At 37.5% G+C, this 19,106-nt stretch overlaps 1 protein-coding gene across 3 annotated transcripts in view; it reads left to right on the top strand.

Moving 5' to 3' along the window:
• Nucleotides 1-3,465: 3,465 nt before the first annotated feature.
• The window catches only part of SULF2 (sulfatase 2), a 65,539-nt gene continuing 49,898 nt past the window's right edge, over nucleotides 3,466-19,106 (top strand). For all 3 annotated transcript variants that reach the window (XM_069872139.1, XM_069872140.1, XM_069872138.1), the window contains exons 1-3: nucleotides 3,466-3,647; nucleotides 5,312-5,561; nucleotides 10,902-11,141. In XM_069872139.1, the coding sequence (XP_069728240.1) occupies nucleotides 5,387-5,561; nucleotides 10,902-11,141 (415 nt within the window). In that variant the 5' untranslated portion in view covers nucleotides 3,466-3,647; nucleotides 5,312-5,386. The remainder of the gene's footprint in view (nucleotides 3,648-5,311; nucleotides 5,562-10,901; nucleotides 11,142-19,106) is intronic.

Genomic DNA, 19,106 nt, shown 5'->3' with positions numbered 1-19,106 from the left:
TAAAGTCAAATACTGCATCATTATTATTTATAGAATAGTATTGTTAGGGTTGGAAAAGATCTCCAAGATCATCCAGTTCAGCAGTAAAATACGTTAAGATAGTGAGTGTAATAGGGAAATAATTATTAATCTCTTTCTAGTTGTTATTGGGTTATCATTGCATGTGGTGTAGAAAAGTATGTTTATTATTTTGGATTTAGGGGATCCAAATAGCAATTTAACCACACTGAGGACTACCTCATTTTGGTGTATTACTGGAAAGATCTAATAATACATGCAAACAATGAGCAGAATGAATACTGTGGATTCATGGGAAGTATATTGTGCTGTTCAAAACACATGTAGTTTTCCCTACTTTAATAACTAGTTTGTGATTCAGTTTTATTTAAAAAAACTTACAGAATATGGAAAAGAGTCTGTCATGCAAGTAGGCTTCTTTGTGAGAAATATTTAGTTTTGGTATAGAGCAGCATAAGGAATGTAAGTTAGAAGAACACACCTGAATAAAGCTCTGATAAGTCTGGAAACTCTGTTTTGACTTCTGATAAAACTGTAGATACTTACAAATAAAAATACTTTAGCCATAGTTCGTGTAGGTAGATGGGCACAGCTGTCATCTTCAAGAGTCACATTTAGCACTGGGGATTTGGTTTTTGTACTTGCTCTTAAATTTTTGACTGCTTAGGGAGAAAAAATCAGGAAGTATAAAACTATAAGAAAACACAGCAGGTTGTTAGATTACAGCAGTAACATTGATACCAGCCTTCCCCCGTGAACCCTGTTTGATTGTAAACAAGATTCTTCCCAGTCCACATATAAAAACGTGTTTATCACTTACAAACAAAATATAATGGTTTCAAGTGGTGGTTGTTCAGCTTCAGTGAAAAAGGAGTTATTGTAAACCAAACTGGGATGCGTAGGAGTGACTGAAGAGTTAAAAGAACAGCAGCACTGGTGAATCCATTTAACTGGCAAAGTGGCTTTAATTGGGTTGGTTGCTAGGGAATGGATCCAGCACCATGCATTTCAGTGAATTTGAACACTGGACCAATGGCACACCTAAGTCTGCTTAAATGATACACCTGGCATTGGCTCCATCCCTATTGAGAGCAGGTGTGCATTGCTTCTTGCTGGCCAGTTCTCCCTTATTGTGCAGTCCCATTGTGTGGAGGACGTGCTGTTACCTTGTTCCATGGTGGCTGATGGACAAGTCAAACTTGCTGTACTGATTTTGTATTTAGTGTTTTGCAGTATGCTTATTTTTTAAAAGAATCAGTTAATGTAAATATAACTAGAAACACCGTCCTGGAAGTAGGCTTGAAGCAGGATGGGTTTATGTATTTGATACAAGAATTAATTTATTACAAGTTTGTAGCTGTTCTGTTACAGGATGAGCCAGACACCACTCTTGATTTTATTGGAATAACTTCATTATTTGGACTTAAGTGCAGCTGCACTGAGCCCTTGCATAGGATGGTTGTGCTTGGACTTGCATTAGGAAGGTTGGGAGTGCCAGTGTGTGTAGCCCACTGTCTGTTAGGAGTTTTGCACACAGTGCCTGTTACATCTGTGCCAAGCAATACTAATCAATAGCATGTTAAAAATACCATCTGGGGTAGAACTGACATGGGTCATCCCAGTGCATCCTGCATGTGCTATAGCTGAATTGACATTAATCATTGAGGGCAGTATTAAAAAGAAGTCTTTCCTTGGTGTAAATGCTGCTTGGGAACAGAACTTGGCTCTATTCTTTTAAAAATAGAATAAATGTACTGAAGATTGCCTTTATCTATTCAACATTTATAATGTGACTTAGTGTAATGTTCTGTGTTGCCACATGGGAGAATTAAGTTTGGCTCTATTCTTATTCCCCATACTAGCAGGCGTTAAGCACAAAAAGAGGCAGCTGTGTCTAATTCAGGCTATGAAGGGAGTCAGGGACTTGTTAAACTCCGCCGTAAACTGTAGAAGATAAGAGGACCAGACTTTCTCTAAAGCAGCCTACTAGGAGTTTTCCTAGGCTTAATAAAGTTCAGCTAGATGCCATAGCTGAAGAACATTTCATAAATCTCTGATAGCAGTTTCCTTCCTACACATAAAATGGGAATGGCCAGACTTGTCAAATTCATATCTGTAATCTGGGAGAAAATAAGAGGCATACCTCATTATCATGAGAGCCACTACAGATTAAGCATCTTTAGTAGTGGAGGATGGTCCGCAGTGGGCCATCTGTGCTTGGATCAAAATGCATCGTTGGAGAGGGTGCTCTATTAAAAGTGAAGGCAGATTGGAGCACTGCTGTGGAACTCTTCTGGCTTTATCCATGAGTTACACAGTAGACTTGTTGACAGAAATAGAGAAAGACCTGTTAATAGAGACTTTATGTTGTATTTCTTCCCTGAAATTCACTAACGACTAGGGAGTTAAAAAAAAAAAATCAATCTATATTTGACCACTGGCAATCCATGCGAGAGACTCCTCTGTTGCTATTCTGAGAACTGTTTAAAGCTGGCTTTTAGATTTTACTGCATATATGCTGTTAGTTGTGGCACGTCTGTCTTTTATGAATACATACTTCAATAAATAGGTTATTTTCTAAAATTGCTTTAATTTTCTTACCTAGTTATTGGTATGAGGTTTGCACATAATTACATACTTCGAGTTGGTTCCCACCAGTGCTTACCCTGATAATAATAGGAATGTAACGCATCAGAATAGTTGAAAAATCCTAATTGGGGAAGTGGTTGAGAAAGAGATAACATGTTTGGTAGAAGGTGCCTGTTGTACTTAACATGGAATTCTCTCCTCCACCCGCAGCATCCTCTCAGAGATAACTGATACTTTTAACCATAAATATGCATGTGTGGATAAAAATATACTGTGGAATAGCAGTTAATGTACATCCCCAAACATGCTGAGTATTTTATAGATGGTAAGCAGCACACTGATTTGGGTTCAACTTCTGCTTTTAGATACAATGGAGTGAGTGAGGGGCAGTAAGCTGTGAGGAAAAGACAGGCTGAGAGGAGAGAGGCAGTGAGGTCATGAGGTTACTTCCATGTGTTTGTTTAAAAGAAGTTGGAAAAGTGCAAGGAAGACTGTTGTGTGCACAACACTACAGTGAATATAGTTATGAGCAGATCGAACAAGAATGGACAGCCTTCTAAGAAGAAGATGCTAGAAAAGAAGATGCAAGAAAAGTCAGCAGATGCTATTATTCCAAGAAGCAATTGGCTAGTATAGAGCAGAAAAAACTCTACGTCGACTTTTAGACCTTCAGAAAAATGTTTGTGTGTAATGAAAGTCCTTATGTTGCAAGGTTGAGTGTTTTTTTAAACAGAGGTACATGTAAAGTCATCTCTGAAGAGCAGAAGCCTTTTCTCTACCTCCTCCCCGAAGAAGCTGGTGTCCAGGATTATGTGTATGCTAAACTAACTTTTTTTTTTTCCTTCCCTTTTGAAACAGATCCAGATTTGCCTCTCGAGCTGCTTTTGACTGCTCTGGACAGTAGCAACGCATTGAATCTGACATGATTCTTCCCAATTGTACTACTTCAGATGGAATTCTGAGTGCAAGGAATGAAAATCGATAGGACTTGTTGATGTTCCTTCTGCTATAGTCTGGCAAATCTTTGAGCAGCAGCAGAGGTACTAAAGCTGTATCTATAAACTTAGGAAGTTGGGCTTTTCTCTTTCCCTACCCCCTGGGACAAATGCTAGGATATTTAAAGTCAATTTTTAGTTTCTATGAAAAAAGTGAATTTCATCTACCTGTGAAACTCACTGGAGACACCAGTAAGGAAGAAGGGTTTTTAACTTCCTCAAAACCCTATTAGTGTACATTTTCGGAAAGCAGCCTTAATAAATGTTGCATCATACTATATAGCTGCATATCTGTTCACTTCAATATGCATTTCTTAAATAAGCATAGAAGCAGAGTACAATTTTTCAGACCAGTGGTTTTGCTATTGCATGAGAACTTTCTTGATCAAAGTTTATCTCAAAGAACAGACGCTGACAGAGATGAAGTAATAACGTGGCTATGAAATAATCTGCTGGAGGAAATACTGTTTTCCCAAGAGCCTTTAGGGACAGAATAGCTGGTGTATTTCTTTGGGTAAGCCGCACTGTGCTAGGTTCTTGCTACTCGGGCATTTCTGGTCTTTACAAAAAGCAGATAGTTTCCCTTGTGTCATTTTTAATTGATTTTTCACTGCATTGGCACCAGTCCAGGAAAAGGCAGGCAGCAAGTAGGGAATTCATCAAAAACTGACTCATTGATCACTGGATCTGATGAAATAATTGGTACTTGATTTTTTTCAATACAGTTCATGCTGTTATTTTGACTTCTGAGAGCAAGAGAAAATCCCTTTATACCAAGAGATCACAGAGCAAAACTGTGGTTTCAAAAATTCTTCAGCATGCTTATTCATTTTTTGGGATTTCCTTGTAGGATTTTCTAAGAATTTTTTATTGGCTCAGTATCAGAAGCAGTATGAGTTAGATGTGCTCTGTTTTGTAAACAAGTCAATTTGGGGGCATTGTATTCATGCTGGAGAGAAGTCATAGGCAGTGCAAATCATTTTGGTGCATCCACTCACAAAGATTTGCTCTAACGGGCCTTCAAAGGTGTTCATTAATAATAATGATAGTTAAAAATAAAATAAAATCTTGGAAACCAACAGAAATGCTGACGGGATATCACACTGACATCAAAGCTGTAGTAAACTTCAAACAGTATCACCATAGTTCCAAGATCTGGTTAGCTTTGCTCTCTAATGACATTTGTAAGATAAATCACTGTGTAACAAGTCTTCTGTCTGAGCTTTCTCTATGAATTTGCAAACGTATTGTTAACTCAGTAAATTTTACCATAATCCTGTTTAAAAATATAGATAGACACAGAGTTTTTTCTTCAACATCTCCATTTTTTAAGGAACAAACAGAATTGTCATCTCAAAATATCCCAGAAGCTTAAGGAAGAAGATTGCTTTTTATATGTATCAAAGCATAAGTAAGAGTTTGATACCTTGCTAAATCCTTGAACTTGCTGCCAAATTTGAGAATATAGTGACATTTCTTTGCCTATGTTGATAATGGCTTATGAACTGTGAATTTTTGAAGTTTCTGCTAGCTGGCACTAGAAAAATGTTCAGTTGCATTGTTGGTTTTTGGGGCGTGTTAATTTTTCCTCAGGAGTTAGATTATTTAAAGTATTTTGCTTTTTACTTCTTTGGAGAGAACCTTGCTGTTCATTGGTGGGGCAGGGAGATCAAGGTATAAATCAACACTTGTTTCCCTCTCCCTTATAGGAGACCTGCAAACAAAAAAAAGAAATAGAAGCCATTAATGTACCGTGTTCAGAGAGAACACAAAATCAGCACAATATGGCACAGCATAGTATTGTCCTTGGATTATTCATGATGACTGTTTTATCACTGTTGGATGGAAGTTCAGCTTTCCTGTTAAATCAGCGTCTGAAGGGAAGATTTCAAAGAGACCGCAGAAATATCCGTCCAAACATCATCCTTGTTCTTACTGATGATCAGGATGTAGAACTTGGTAAGAGCCCAACATAAAGAGAATTTTAGCTAATGAGTATGGCACTGCTTTTCCTTGAAGCTAAATTCTTGTGTTCAAAATAATTAACTTTTTCTTTTCAGTGTGTAAAATTATAGGCAGAACAAGTAGCAAAAGTTTAAACATAACTTTACATAGAAAATATTTTCCATCTGCATGCAGTTCAAAGACAGCAAAAGTTAATCTCACCTTAAAATGTCAGACTTCCTGTTTCTGTGGAGATGTGAGATTCCTGCCTATCTGTCTTCATCTACACACCTAAACTATGTTTCTGGCAGTTGCAAGTATGACCTGGGAAGCTACATGCCAAAGCAGCAGGTTTAAATTCATAACTCATAATTCAATAACCATGTGTGTAATTGCAGACATTCATTACATATATACTTTTAATTATTTAAATGTTACCTAGCATAGTTCTGCTACTCTTGGTATTGCTAATTTAGATGCAGAGTTAGCTACTGACCAAAATCACTTAGTATGCAAAGATTCTACTGTGTTATACAATGCTATGTTAATTGTTGTAGAAAGGAGATTAAGATTATATGCATGCTTTGCCTAATGATTTGGAATAATGAATTAACTGGCAGAGTTTGGGGTTTGTTCTGTTACTTGAGCAAGCTTATATTTACCAAATGTTGTCTGTAGTTAGAAGTGATTAACATGAACCAGTTTATATTAATAAATTTGCATTAGAAATATGCTTTTAAGTGAGTATAAAGCCTGGATCATCTGAAAGATGAGAGCTTGTTTGTGTGTGTTCTGGTGGGTTTTTTTCACAGGTACTGCACTGAATTTCTAGTATGGATGGGAAAAATTAGCAAACAGACCTCACAGAAGAAACAATGCAATAATAAAGTTAATCAACTTGTATTACTTAGACACTTACTCATCTAGTTGAGAAGTTAATCACAACAACATAGCAATATTCTTACAGATGCTTTCTTTCTATCAGTATTACTGCATGTCTGTGATATCATAGATGTCACATTCTTCCCAAAGGTGGTGAGAAAGCCTGCAATGGCAGTAACCCCACCAAACACAAATGTAATTCAAGTTAGTTGGATCAGAAGATTTGCCTTTTTTTTTTTTTAAATGGTTATTTGGATCACAAATGAAGCGATCTCAATAATGTATATCCAAAAGGACCTAAGTGTGCATTATCTTGAAGCCTCAGAAGGTGGTCCTAAAAAATTTATCATCTTGTATTTTATGCCAGCCTGCTTGTTTCTGATGCAGTTGTCTAAGTCCTTTGGGCAGTATATTTCTTTTCTCTGATAATCTGATGCTTTCCGATTTCAAGCATAATGGGCATGTGTCCACACAAATTAGGATCTAAGTAAGGAAAATCCATTTGAGGAAGCAGTGATTTTTATATTTGTCATTTACCACTAATGGCTTTGTGAGACCCAATATTTGTTTGAATTAATTTTTATTCTTGTCCAAGTTAATCAAAATTGCCATTTGTGGAAATTTTGCTTAGTGAATTTAAGAAAGATGAAAACAAGATGCAAATTACAAATAAAAGCTAAGCTATGAAAATCTAGCAGAGAAGACGGCACACAAGTAAGATTTCAATTATTTTTAAGAATATTCTGTAACAGATGGGCGTTGCAGGTGTCATTGTTCTTTTATGGCTACTTTGGAGGTGAAAGGGAAGATAACACAATTTTTTTGTGCTACTGTTAATCATGAGTTTTACTTGGGAAACCAAACCTAAGCCTTATATTGAACAAAGCAAGAAAGTGATGAGGGACTGAGAAAAGGAAGCAGAATCCCCAGGTCAAAGGAGAACAAGTATAAATTGTAGTGGATACAAATGAGAGAAGGCAAATGAGAACACCAAGGACTACTGAAACATAAACGCTCAGTTGACTTTCTGAACAAGAGAGTTGTACTGAGAAGCAGAATATAAAGAAGAAGAAAATACTGATGAGGAGAAAGAATTAATTAGAAACAAAGACCTTTTTTTTTCCCCACCATTAGAGCCATGCAAGTCCAAGTTAGTACAATGCTGGTGTCTCTTGTGTGACGGACTCGGCGTCTCCAGTTTAATTAAGTTTGCTTACCATATTGCTGTGGTTTAACAAACCAGCTTATTGCATTAGCTTGTAGTTGGAGAAAGATCTGATTATTTAGAAGATATTTCAGCCATGTTAGAGGAATCTGAGTGAGAGGTGATTTGTATGTTCCTACATCTTCCACTGAAAAACTACAAGAGTAAAGTGGAAGGTAATTTTCTTACTTATACTTGGAGATAAAGGGCCTTAGAGCTTCCTTAGAATTAAGCGTGAGGAAAAAAGGAAATGAAGATGTGAAAAGGGTGTCTAATGAGACTCAAATAGGATAAAAATAGAAGGCTTGAGGGGACAGTTAATTAACATTCTGGGGTTCAGTTAACTTATCTGTGTACAGAGACCACTCTTTAAATTGTCCTTCTGAGCAGACTAAGTCACTTGAGACTTAATACAAGTTCTTCAGTAGCTGGAGCTCCCTAAAATGTAAATTCTCGCCTCTGACAACAAAACACAACTAATGAGTAAGTCAATATTATTTCATAAACAACTACTATATTTTCTCCAATAATATTAATCAAAATATTGGCCTTATCTCCCAAGAGAACTGTGATGACACACTAAGCAAAGTTATGGATATCACACAAATTTCAAGTGGAATTTCAACCTAAGTTTTGCTATGCTTTGTTCAGTGATCAGCTTGAATGGTCAAATTGATTAAACTTTCATATTTTCACAGTAGTCCAATGGATATTTTATTAAAATAGCTTAGGAATTTTGCATTTAGCTACTAAATAATTTTTGTTTGTTATCAGTGGTTTATAAAGAGATAACAGAACACTTTGTAAATTGAGTATTGACACTTCAAAGCATGACTTCCCTTGGTGCATCCACTAATGAAAACCCATAATGTTTTCCAACTCAAAAGGTGATTTGGTGAGGTTTCCACTTGCTGAATAACAAATAACTAATCTTCTGCCACAGAAAGATCAATTTCTACTTTTGCTTACAATTCCATGTTTGTATTGGAGGCAAGCTGAAGAAAATAAGTTTTGGTTGGCTGGTTTAATGCTTTTTAAAATATTTAAAGGTGGCCTATTTAAGATTGTACAGAAGTGTGCTACATTTTTACCTTCCACTGATCTGTCACTCTGTGTTAGTTCTCTGGCTGGGGAAGCAGATTAGATCATATGTTTTTGTATTAAAGACTGTTGATATATAGGGCCTTGTCATTGCAGCAGTTTTATTAAAGGAGGTTACGGTCCCCAAGGGGAGTCTTAACATGTACCATTATTTATGTACAGATGTCTCTGTCATTTAAAAGGCATTTTTAAATTGTATTTTAATATTGGGATGACAAAACATTCATCCGGTCTGCCTGTTTATGCTTGGGCTAGCTCATATGACAGCACAGAGGAAACCTTAGGCTCACATAATGTGTAACAGACTGCTATAATTGTTAATTGTGTTGCTAGAGCCTTTGAGCACTAACATTTATCCCACAGTTATGGAAACAAAAAAATCTTGTTTTCTTCAGAAACTTCACTTTTACATGTGAAGTTTAGCAAAATCTAAAGGGGGAGTACAATGACTTGCCTTGGTTCTTGTCACAAAGTGATGTGACAGAGATGTGCTCTGACCTGAGAAATGCATGAACAGATATTTTAGATATTTCTTTTTATATTCATTCCAGCAAAATGATCTCAACAAAACTAATACCATGGCACTTTTTAGGTGAAATGACCCATCACTGGCAATTAACCTTCCCTCATGATGCCAGAGAGTCAGATTTCATATGTGGCTTATGACCATTTTTCCTCTAGGTTTTGACTCCTGGTTATATCAATGTGCCCTGTATCAAATCAACTTGCTGTTGCAGTTTCATAATGAAATCTCTGGCTAAAGAGCTAAGAAGGATCCTAAACCCATTATTGATGGAAGCAACATATAGTTTGTGCCAGATGGTTGCACGATGCATTGATTAAAGCTGAACTATTAATCCAAGCCTCAACGCTACTCCAGCCTGAACCCATACCTTCATTTCCATGTTGTCTATTGGCTTTCCCTGCTCATAACCAGAAGGGAGAGTTAGTGAGGGAAAGGTTTATTTTCTTTTGCAAGGTGACACTGATGACAGGTACCATTGCAAGTTCTCTGGAAAACTGGAAAATGGAAATTCTCCCTAGATTAAGTATAATCCATTCTCCGATGCAGAAGCTAAATGTCTTTTTTTTTTTTTTTTTTTTTTTCTGATCCCTGGTGTTTCTCCGTATGGTGTTTCTTCAGATATGGATTCAGATTTACCTAGGTGAATGTCTGTTGCAAAGATCCAGCGCTTGTCCAAAGCCTTGTCTTAAACAGGAAATACTAAAGCTATTGTGGCTTTTAGTAATAGTTGACAAAAATCCATTACTCCAGTTCATCCAAGACCCTGCCAGTTAAATGTGCTTGTTTGGTTTTAGGTAATGGTTATAAACTACATGGTATTATCTGTCCCAAACATTCATCTAAAAATCTGGTTATGCAGAACCGAGCCTAAGAAAATTTAGAGAGCTTTAGGTAACACTTATCAAAATGGATCAAGATAGAAGTCAGTGGATTAGTTATTAAAAATATTTTGAGAGCTTTACTTTTTCTTTGATTCAGTGGAAGTTCTAGAAATTAATACGTGTTAATACCTTCTATTAGGAAAAAGAACATTTTGTCTAGAGAACAACTGTAGCAGACCCTGCTGGGGCAGAGGCTTAGGCTTAGTAATCTCCAGGCATCCCTTCTAGCCTCAATGGATCTGTTGTTCATTGAGTACATCCCTGAGACTTCTGCAGAAGGTTGGCATGGAAGGCAGTGCATCAGGTATCTTCTGAAACCAAGGATTCAATAACACTTAAGGAGTATGCAAACTTTGGTCGGGGTTGCTGCACAAAGTGAATTTCACCCTCAGGCCACATTGTCTCTGTCTAACTGTTGCTGGTTCTTGCCTTCAGCTATGGAATAGTACTAGTGACTCCAGAAAGGCTGCATGCAGATCGTTACAGCAGTAAATTTTGACGTTGTACAGAGAGATATTAAAACACATTATGGTCTTTGTCAACAGGTTTGAGTTAAATCTTAAATTAGGACTTCAGTATCTGTTCCTTCTTAAAACAATGGGAGAACTTTGCTAGCAGGGATGGAGTAATGTCTTTGGATTTGGGTTACAGTGCCCTTACTACCTGTGCTTCGTTCTGGTCTCTGATGTATCACATGAGCTCTCAGTTAGCTCTCGTGACTGAAACAACAAAATAACTCTGAGATGGTTTTCTTCTTCCAGGTTCTATGCAAGTGATGAATAAAACAAGGCGGATCATGGAACATGGAGGTGCTCATTTCATCAATGCCTTTGTGACAACACCCATGTGCTGCCCATCTCGCTCCTCTATTCTTACGGGGAAGTACGTCCACAACCACAACACTTACACAAACAATGAGAACTGTTCTTCTCCATCCTGGCAGACTCAGCACGAAATACGTACATTTGCAGTGTACCTCAACAACACAGGATACAGGACAGGTGAGATCAAGGCTGACTCCATCTGAGAGCTTCTTTAGAGTTATCAGTGGAGGCTAATGTAGTGACTGCAGCAGTGCGGAATGCCAGAGCTTCAATCTTGCATGTAGGTTTAGCTTCCTTGTACTTTTACTTTTTATTGAGGAAATAAAAAAACCCCAAACCAACAAACTTTTTTCAGAAGCTAGAACGAATTTCAGCAAATGTGTGGCATGTGTTTCACACCAATTTCCTACTAGCATTCTCCAGACATGAGATTTTGAGGTTCAGGTCCTTGCGTGTTACAGTGCTTTTGTCGCTTTTCTTGCTAATGTTTTTTGTCGTGATGAGAAACAGACATTACTCTGATTCTATTTGTCTTATTTATAGTAGAGATACTACAGTATAGTAGTGTTATTGATAGTGTGCATTTTTTCTTTCAGTTTTTAGCATTTCAGGCTTCCAAAAAGCAGCATAAATCTCAAATAACAGCAACAGGATTATTATTTTCTTTCTGACTAATCACGTGAGGTTTACGTGTTATTGCTGCAAAGTCTTGATCTTAAAACAAATAGGTAATTTCCTTGTTTTGTTTTTCTAAAATAAAGACCTGAATTATCTGGAAAGAAATAAATTAGGGGAAGTGCACCTACCTTATTAATTGGTTGCTGTTTCCCTCCATTTATCATTCCTGGCACCAATGCCAATGATCTTATGAATTCCACACTGAGGTTAATGGTTTATTCTTCATAGATTATTTGTCTTGTGTTTACTAGCATTTGTCTGTTGTAGTAATTTTTATATTTAGTGACTGTATTTCGAGCGCCTGCAATTTCTACTGACTTATCTAGCTGTTGCTAGTGTCTGCGTATTCATGTGTCTTATATTTTTGCGTCAACATTGTTTAAACTTAGACCCAAGATATTAGTGAATCTACATGACAGCTTCAGTCTCCTTCTTTTAATTTGTGAACCGAATTTATTGGAGCACACAGAAATAGTATTTTTATAAGTACAAAGCAGTCATCAGATGTACATGAGATCCTTGTCCACATAGTTAAATGTGGTGTGGTATTAGAAAATTTAAATGGAAATACCCATCACTGGAGGCTGGTGTTCATTTCTGATCTCCTATTAAAGTCTTGAGTTATCTGCCAAGAAGGAGGTCAGCAGTAAGAAGGGGGTTTTTTTACCTTTTTTTTCCTAAAGATCGGATCAGAATTACGTGCTTCAGAAACAACAGGAAATTGCACTTTAGAACGCTGTTCAGTCAGTTTCTCAAGTTTCAGAAGTAACCTGCTAAGGAGATTGCTTTGGAGATTCTGAATACAGTTTCTCTGAACTGGGGAATCCTCCTTGGGTATGCCTGCAGTGAACAAAGGAAGGTCTGGAAAGCACAGGAGTTCACTTTTATAGTGGTTTATTGTTTTTTGAGGTCCATGGTAGCACTGGTTTGCCCTGCAAACGTACAGTGTAGCTTGTTGATCCTTTTTTTTTTTTAAAAAAAAAAAGAAGGAGAAAAAAGAGGCCATGTGGAATAAAGGTTTTTGAGGCTTGCTTTTATATATTTAAGTTCACAACCTTGGAGTGAGAAAGCGATTATTTTGGAAGGGAGTTTGTTTTTTTCTTAATTCATAAGCCAGGCCTTCTTCCTGTATTTCTTTCTTCTCTTTTCTCTTTTGTTTAAACTTGAAGGAAGAAATTGTACTCCTATTCCACTTAACCTTCCCTCTGTTTTTCTCTTCTACTCCTCATTTCACATTGCCTTGCCCTCTTTTCTCTTCATTGTGATCTCCCTGCGTTCTGTTCTGTTACAACAGATGATTCTTCTGGCATTCTTTTTCCATTGTAGTATTTTCCCTGTGGTGGTGGTGGCATTTGTGGTTTGGATCTACACAGACGTGCTGCTGCTGATACCTTTGGGAAACATGCTGCTGGGAAGCAGGCTGAAGGTAGCCGTGTGGTGCAGGTTTCTCTTGCACAAGTTGAAATTAAAAAATATAATAAGAGATGGAAAAGAAACCACTTTCTAAGTTTCAGCCTGGGTTGTCAGTTTTATGATTTTCAGCTTAGGGACTTTAAAAGGTTTGATAGCTTTGTTAGGCACCAAATTTGGCAATGTGGAGATGGGAGGAAGATTCTGAGATCAAGGGAAGTTCTGTCCTTGGCTTTAACAGTCAGGATTTTGACCATCATGCATAGGGCTCACTGTCATTTTATGTGGATGAATTAAAATAAATAAATAAATAAAAATAAAATAAATTAAAATAAATATGACAATGCAAAGGATAGATTTTCCTTCTGCAATGGAAACCATCAAGGCAGTAGGTGTTACAGGTATGTCTTCCACTGCATTAACCTGTCCTTCAAGCTAAAGAAGTATGTTGAGGCTCTGGAGTGAGTCCAGAGAACAGCAACAAAGCTGGTGAGGGGGCTGGAGAATAGGCCTTACGAGGAGCGGCTGAGAGAGCTGGGGGTGTTTGGCCTGGAGAGGAGGAGGCTGTGGGGGCACCTCGTTGCTCTCTACAACTACCTGAAAGGAGGTTGTGGAGAGGAGGGAGCTGGCCTCTTCTCCCAAGTGACAGTGGACAGGACGAGAGGGAATGGCCTCAAGCTCCGCCAGGGGAGGTTTAGGAAGGACATCAGGAAAAAGTTTTTCACAGAAAGGGTCATTGGTCCCTGGCAGAGGCTGCCCAGGGAGGTGGTTGAGTCACCTTCCCTGGAGGGGTTTAAAAGACGGGTAGACGAGGTGCTGAGGGACATGGTTTAGTGTTTGATAGGATGGTTGGACTCGATGATCCAGTGGGTCTTTTCCAACCTACTGATTCTGTGATTCTGTGAAAAGACTGAAACCAACTGAAAGACTGTGCTCATTACATGGTCACTGCACATAGGCAACAGGTTCCTAATCTCAGCAGTCGGTCCAATTTTGAAGAGGTTTTCTCATTGTTGTCCTATTACATATTGTGGGAAATTAGGCAAGAAGGACAGTTTATGTAAACAAAGTCAACCAATGAATTAATCTTTAGAAAAGTCAGTATAAGCAAGATCTTAATTATCACGCACTTAAAATAGTGCATGCTAGTACTTCAGCTTGGAGTAGGTGATTAGAATGGAGAAGAAACAAAGAGATCCTGTGACAACCATTTCTGTATGTCAGGGAATTTCTCTGCCAAAGGTTCCTGTGTCAACATTTACAGAAAAAAATGTTCTGTTTTCTGTGAACATACACATCTCTTTCTGTGAGACAGCTTTTAAAATGCGCGGTGCATTGTTGCATGCTTGGTTCTGCAGCAACAAATGCCGAGATGTTTTACTGGAATACAGATTTAAACTTTCCCTTAGACATTACTTAATGAGAAAAGCTTCTCTTTTCCATTTGCCTGGCTGGCTGAACTGTTAGATCTTAAAATTGGTGACTGGTTCCAGAATATTTTGTCAGTCTTATCTGCAGTCAGGAAATGAAAAGACATGTTTATCTTATTAAATTCAACAGAATTAGGCATTGTGGGCCAAATTCAACCTGGCAGAAGGACACTTTTGCTTCAGTGAATCTTCTGAGTGAGTTCTGTTAATTTATGTTAGGGCTTAACGCAGCTCACTATGCAGCAAATGCAGGACACAGTTTGGCTAACTTACTACCCTTGTTTCTGTTGAGCAGGACCCTATAGTACAGCAAACTGTTCAGTTAAGTGAGCCTATTAACAAAGGAAAAAGCTACTTCTTGTATGGTAATATGTCAGTGTCTTGCTCTTCTAAGTCCATACCTAAATTATGCCAAGAATTCATAAATGCTATTTTGCACCAGTCGTGTATTTTGGACCTAGAGAAAAGTCATTGTGGGAGGTCCATCTCTGCTATTACAAAAAAAATCTTGGGAATAAAAATAATAATCATTCTTAGCACTTTCACAGGACTTCACAGTAATTAACTAATGACTTCATTAAAATTCAGTGACAATCTTCCATTTCCTCCCATTAATATTAGACTAAGAAGGTACAGTGGCTGACTGCATTAAAATAACTATTTTTCCACTGACATTTTAAAGTGATTTTTAACATTAAATCATAAAAAAGGGGAGAAAGGGTATTGGTAAATGTTTATTAAAGGACAAATGAACCTTAAAAGTATGTGACCATATTTTAATACCAAGGTACGTGCCAGGAGAAAAACTTTCAGGTGGTAATTCACTGCTGTAGAGTTTGCTCTCTACAATAGTTGTTGTTTTTTATTACAGAAATATTTAAAAACTTAACTGAAGTTGATCTCTGTGGGTAATTGCTTAGTAAAGAGTAACTGGTGACCTAACGAGTCTAAGAGTAGGCCGAAGTAGAGGCAGAATAGTGAAGTACTTTCTCCAAGGTCGCATTCTAGATGGAGAGAAACACTAAGGGGATGTGCAGGCTTTGGTTCACATTCCAGTGCCCCAACCACTCTGCTGTGCTGCACTTTACTCTGTTGTGTTACGTGCACATAAGGAAAAAACTTACCCAGTCAGAATGAACATCGTGTTTGCAGGACTGATAGCTTGTGCGGTAGACAAAGAGCTGCCGGCCATTTTTTAAAACAATGACCAATAGATTTAAGAGTCAGCTTTAATTTTTAGAACGGATTTGCATGATTAGGAGCTGAAGCTTTATCATATTCACCTCTAAGATATCTAGGTGACTTTGCAAAACTGGATATCAGATTTCTGAATTATTTATCTTGTAGGTAAATCAGTTTCCTTAGATCTTTTGCTCTCTATATAGAAATATTATCTTAGTAAGGTCTGTCAAATTATATTTGTTAAATGGTTTGAGACCATTAGGCTTGAAAATGGCGTGAAAGAAAGATTCGGCATAGTGGCTGTATCATGAGAGCTGTTATTGCAAAAGGAATCAAGGAGCTATTCTGGAAAAGGTGTAAGAAGAGTCCTGATGAATAGCCCAAATCCACTCTGTCCATGTTACTGCTTCTGGCAGGCTCAGTCCATGGCAGTGAATTATTGAGGTGGGATATGCTGCAAAAACTCAGGAGAATGACATTTGCAAACAAAAGATAGTTCTGGGTTTCCTGCTGTGTGCGTGTGTGTGTGTGTGCGCCTCTGTGTGTGAAAGACTTTTTTTTCCTTCCAGCTCTAACTTCAGTTCTATACTGTCAGTTGGTTTCAAGTCAAATGTGTATATATCTTTTCCTTCTGTTTCTATGAATTTAGTTCTAAGCACCAGTAATTTCACTTTAACCATATTATAATGTGTGATAACTTAAGTGAGAACACATTAAGTAAAGCTGTGGTCTCCTACACCGCTGCATAATCCTCAGAAGTGAATCTTATCTGTACAGTTACTGTTTCATCACCTGTCTTTGGCATGTAGCTTTATGTTATTTAATGCACATTTTAACTATGCTGAAGAAAGGAATATATACACTTATGTAAATAACTCACTGAGTGAAATCCAGAAGATAGCCTGCAATCCAATAAAACTTTCCTGGGAGTCTGAGATGAAGGCATCCACGACTACAGAAATAAGTCCATGCCTGTGGCTCCTGTATTTCCAGTTGTATTGTGTGTGTTTCTTATCTTCTCTCTCATTTCTTCCCCTAAATCTATCTATTTTAAATATAAAATATTGTAGATTGTGAAAAGCACCTCATCTTTTCTTTCCCTGTACTATAATATACTCTCCTGATAGGATGCCAGTTCTAGCATCCATCAAGTGTGATGGCTTTGTCATACTGATTCCTTGTTTCAAGCAAGGAGTAATTCATAGTATGATAAATCTTCAGAAATAGGGTTATTATTTCACAGCATTCTAAATAGCTAAAAACTAAACAGAATATTTGCACTTCATGAAAAAAAATTTAAAATGTTTGTTAGTTTAGATTTGTAGGGTGGCAGTACTTAAAAGAGCCTTTTGATTTATGAAGTTTTTCTTCTTCCAGTGCCATTTGTGTTCAATATTGGATAGCTTATCAGCCAAAAAAAGAGAAGAGGTTGCCTCTTTCTCTCTCCAGTTTAAGATTTTATTTGTTTATCCAGCTAGCAATTTAAGTCCTTCTGGTATTTTCTTGCATTCGTTTTCCTTTGCCTTTCTAGAATGCTGGTTGTTTGTAGAAGTTTTTTAAAAATGAGAGATTTAACTTCGTAAGGTAATTTACTGAATTTTTAATTTTCTTAAGTTATCTTTCCTGTATACTCTTAAGTGTGGGTCTTCTACGTGACCCACGTGGTTATATACTTGTCCCGTACCGCAGCGATACACAATTTAGTGGGCACTGGAAAGGCATAGTGATATGACAGTTCAAAGACACAACAATAAGCTGTATCTCATCATTTAGTGAAATGCATAAGAGAAAAAAGTGATTATTTCAAAGACTCGCCAGTGTCTACAGTATAAAATTTGCAGGTAGACTCTAGTTCCAGTTTCGGGAAGCTGAATTCCAGTTTCTTTTAGTTGGAGCATTCTCATGTGTCTGTATGTTTCAGTAGCCTGAGTACTGCCCCGAGACCTTTATCTTGTCTTCCAAGTTAGAAATGATAGCACTTCCCATCCTTGTGCATCTGTTACATGTTGTTGAGATGGGTGCATTTCAGGACTGTGTGGTGACTGGTTATTACTAAAAAAAGCGTGTCAAATATTTTTTTTCTGTCCAAAGTAGAAAGTAAATGTACAGATAATAAACTACTGTAGAACCTAGATTCCTTTCAGTGAATATCTTGTTGAAAGGAATTCTGTGGTTATATTGAACTGGATTGGACTTTTCTCCTAATTGGATTCAGTTAGATTTTATTGCTTTTATTTGTGAACTAATACTTTTAGTAGTGTTATTCCAAGTTTATTGCTAGTTGAAAAGAATCAGCTTTGCTAAAATACAGCAAACATTTCTTCTTGCATAGCATGTCTCAGTAGCACCCTGAAATCTGGCAATCAGGTTTTCTTCAAATCCTACAGACAAAATGGCTCTAAGTGAAATTCTATTGGAGTTGGCCCAAATAGCACAGTGCAGACTTTGGTATTTTAGTAACAATTCAGCGTTAAGCTAGATAAGCTTTTGCTTAGACGGTTCGTTATTAGAAAGGGTCTGACAATGCACTGGTGGGGAGGTTTTGGGGGTTTGTGTGTGGAGAAGGAAATGTTGGATAAATCTGAAGGTTAAGATTCTTCTTTGGCCATAATACATAAAAGGGAGGAGTGACACCCCTGGTAAATTTTTAAATAAAATGTCTCCTTGTTCTGGTAGTTTTGACATTGGGAAACGTTTTGTGGAAAACCTGAATAGTCAGGGTTAGCCGTCAAGGAATATGAGCAGGCCAACAAGCTGTGTTGTAGAGTAGTGCTCTAAACCACAGAGCCAGCCAGCCCTCCTGTGTTCTCATGTGCTGCCCAGTATAGGAAATGATGCTGTTGCAATACACTAAGTCATCTTGTCCTGAACTGTAGTACAAACTGATGAAATGAGGACTACCAATTCTACATTTTTTCCCCTTTAAATGCCAGAGGGTCTGTGTGAAAGGGTAGTTAAGAAAAATGTGCCTTACAATTCTAGTTGTGTGTAAACTTTTTCAAGCTGTGCCATAGGCATTAGTGAAAGGGGGCTTTGGCTCCGATTCCACTGGGAATTTACTCACCTGAAAAGGGCAAGTAAGACTTGGCTCCCTGTCAGCATTCTTCTGTTTGATTCCTCGTTGACCATTTCAAAATATTTGGTTTGAACCCTTTTGTTTTATTTGGCTTCATCTACTCCCCTTCAATTCCCCTAATTCATTAAATAGATCTTGGCACTGATCCTTGGCCACAACTGAGGAATGTGCAGTGCAAATTCAGGAAGAGGAACAAAGGTGTCATAAAGATTACTGTGCATTGCCTTTGTCCCGCTAGATATCAGACTAGTCCCCTGGCATAACAAGAAAGCCTGTAGGCTATTCTAACTGCAGTGGTTGCCAGTTACTGTACAACATGGGTTTTACAACTATTATGTTTCATGAATTTTAATGATAAATTTTTAT

Source organism: Phaenicophaeus curvirostris, chromosome 18, assembly GCF_032191515.1.
Source record: "Phaenicophaeus curvirostris isolate KB17595 chromosome 18, BPBGC_Pcur_1.0, whole genome shotgun sequence".
NCBI lineage: Eukaryota > Metazoa > Chordata > Aves > Cuculiformes > Cuculidae > Phaenicophaeus > Phaenicophaeus curvirostris.
Note: the sequence above shows the minus strand (reverse complement) of the source record. Positions and strands in the feature narration are given on the sequence as shown.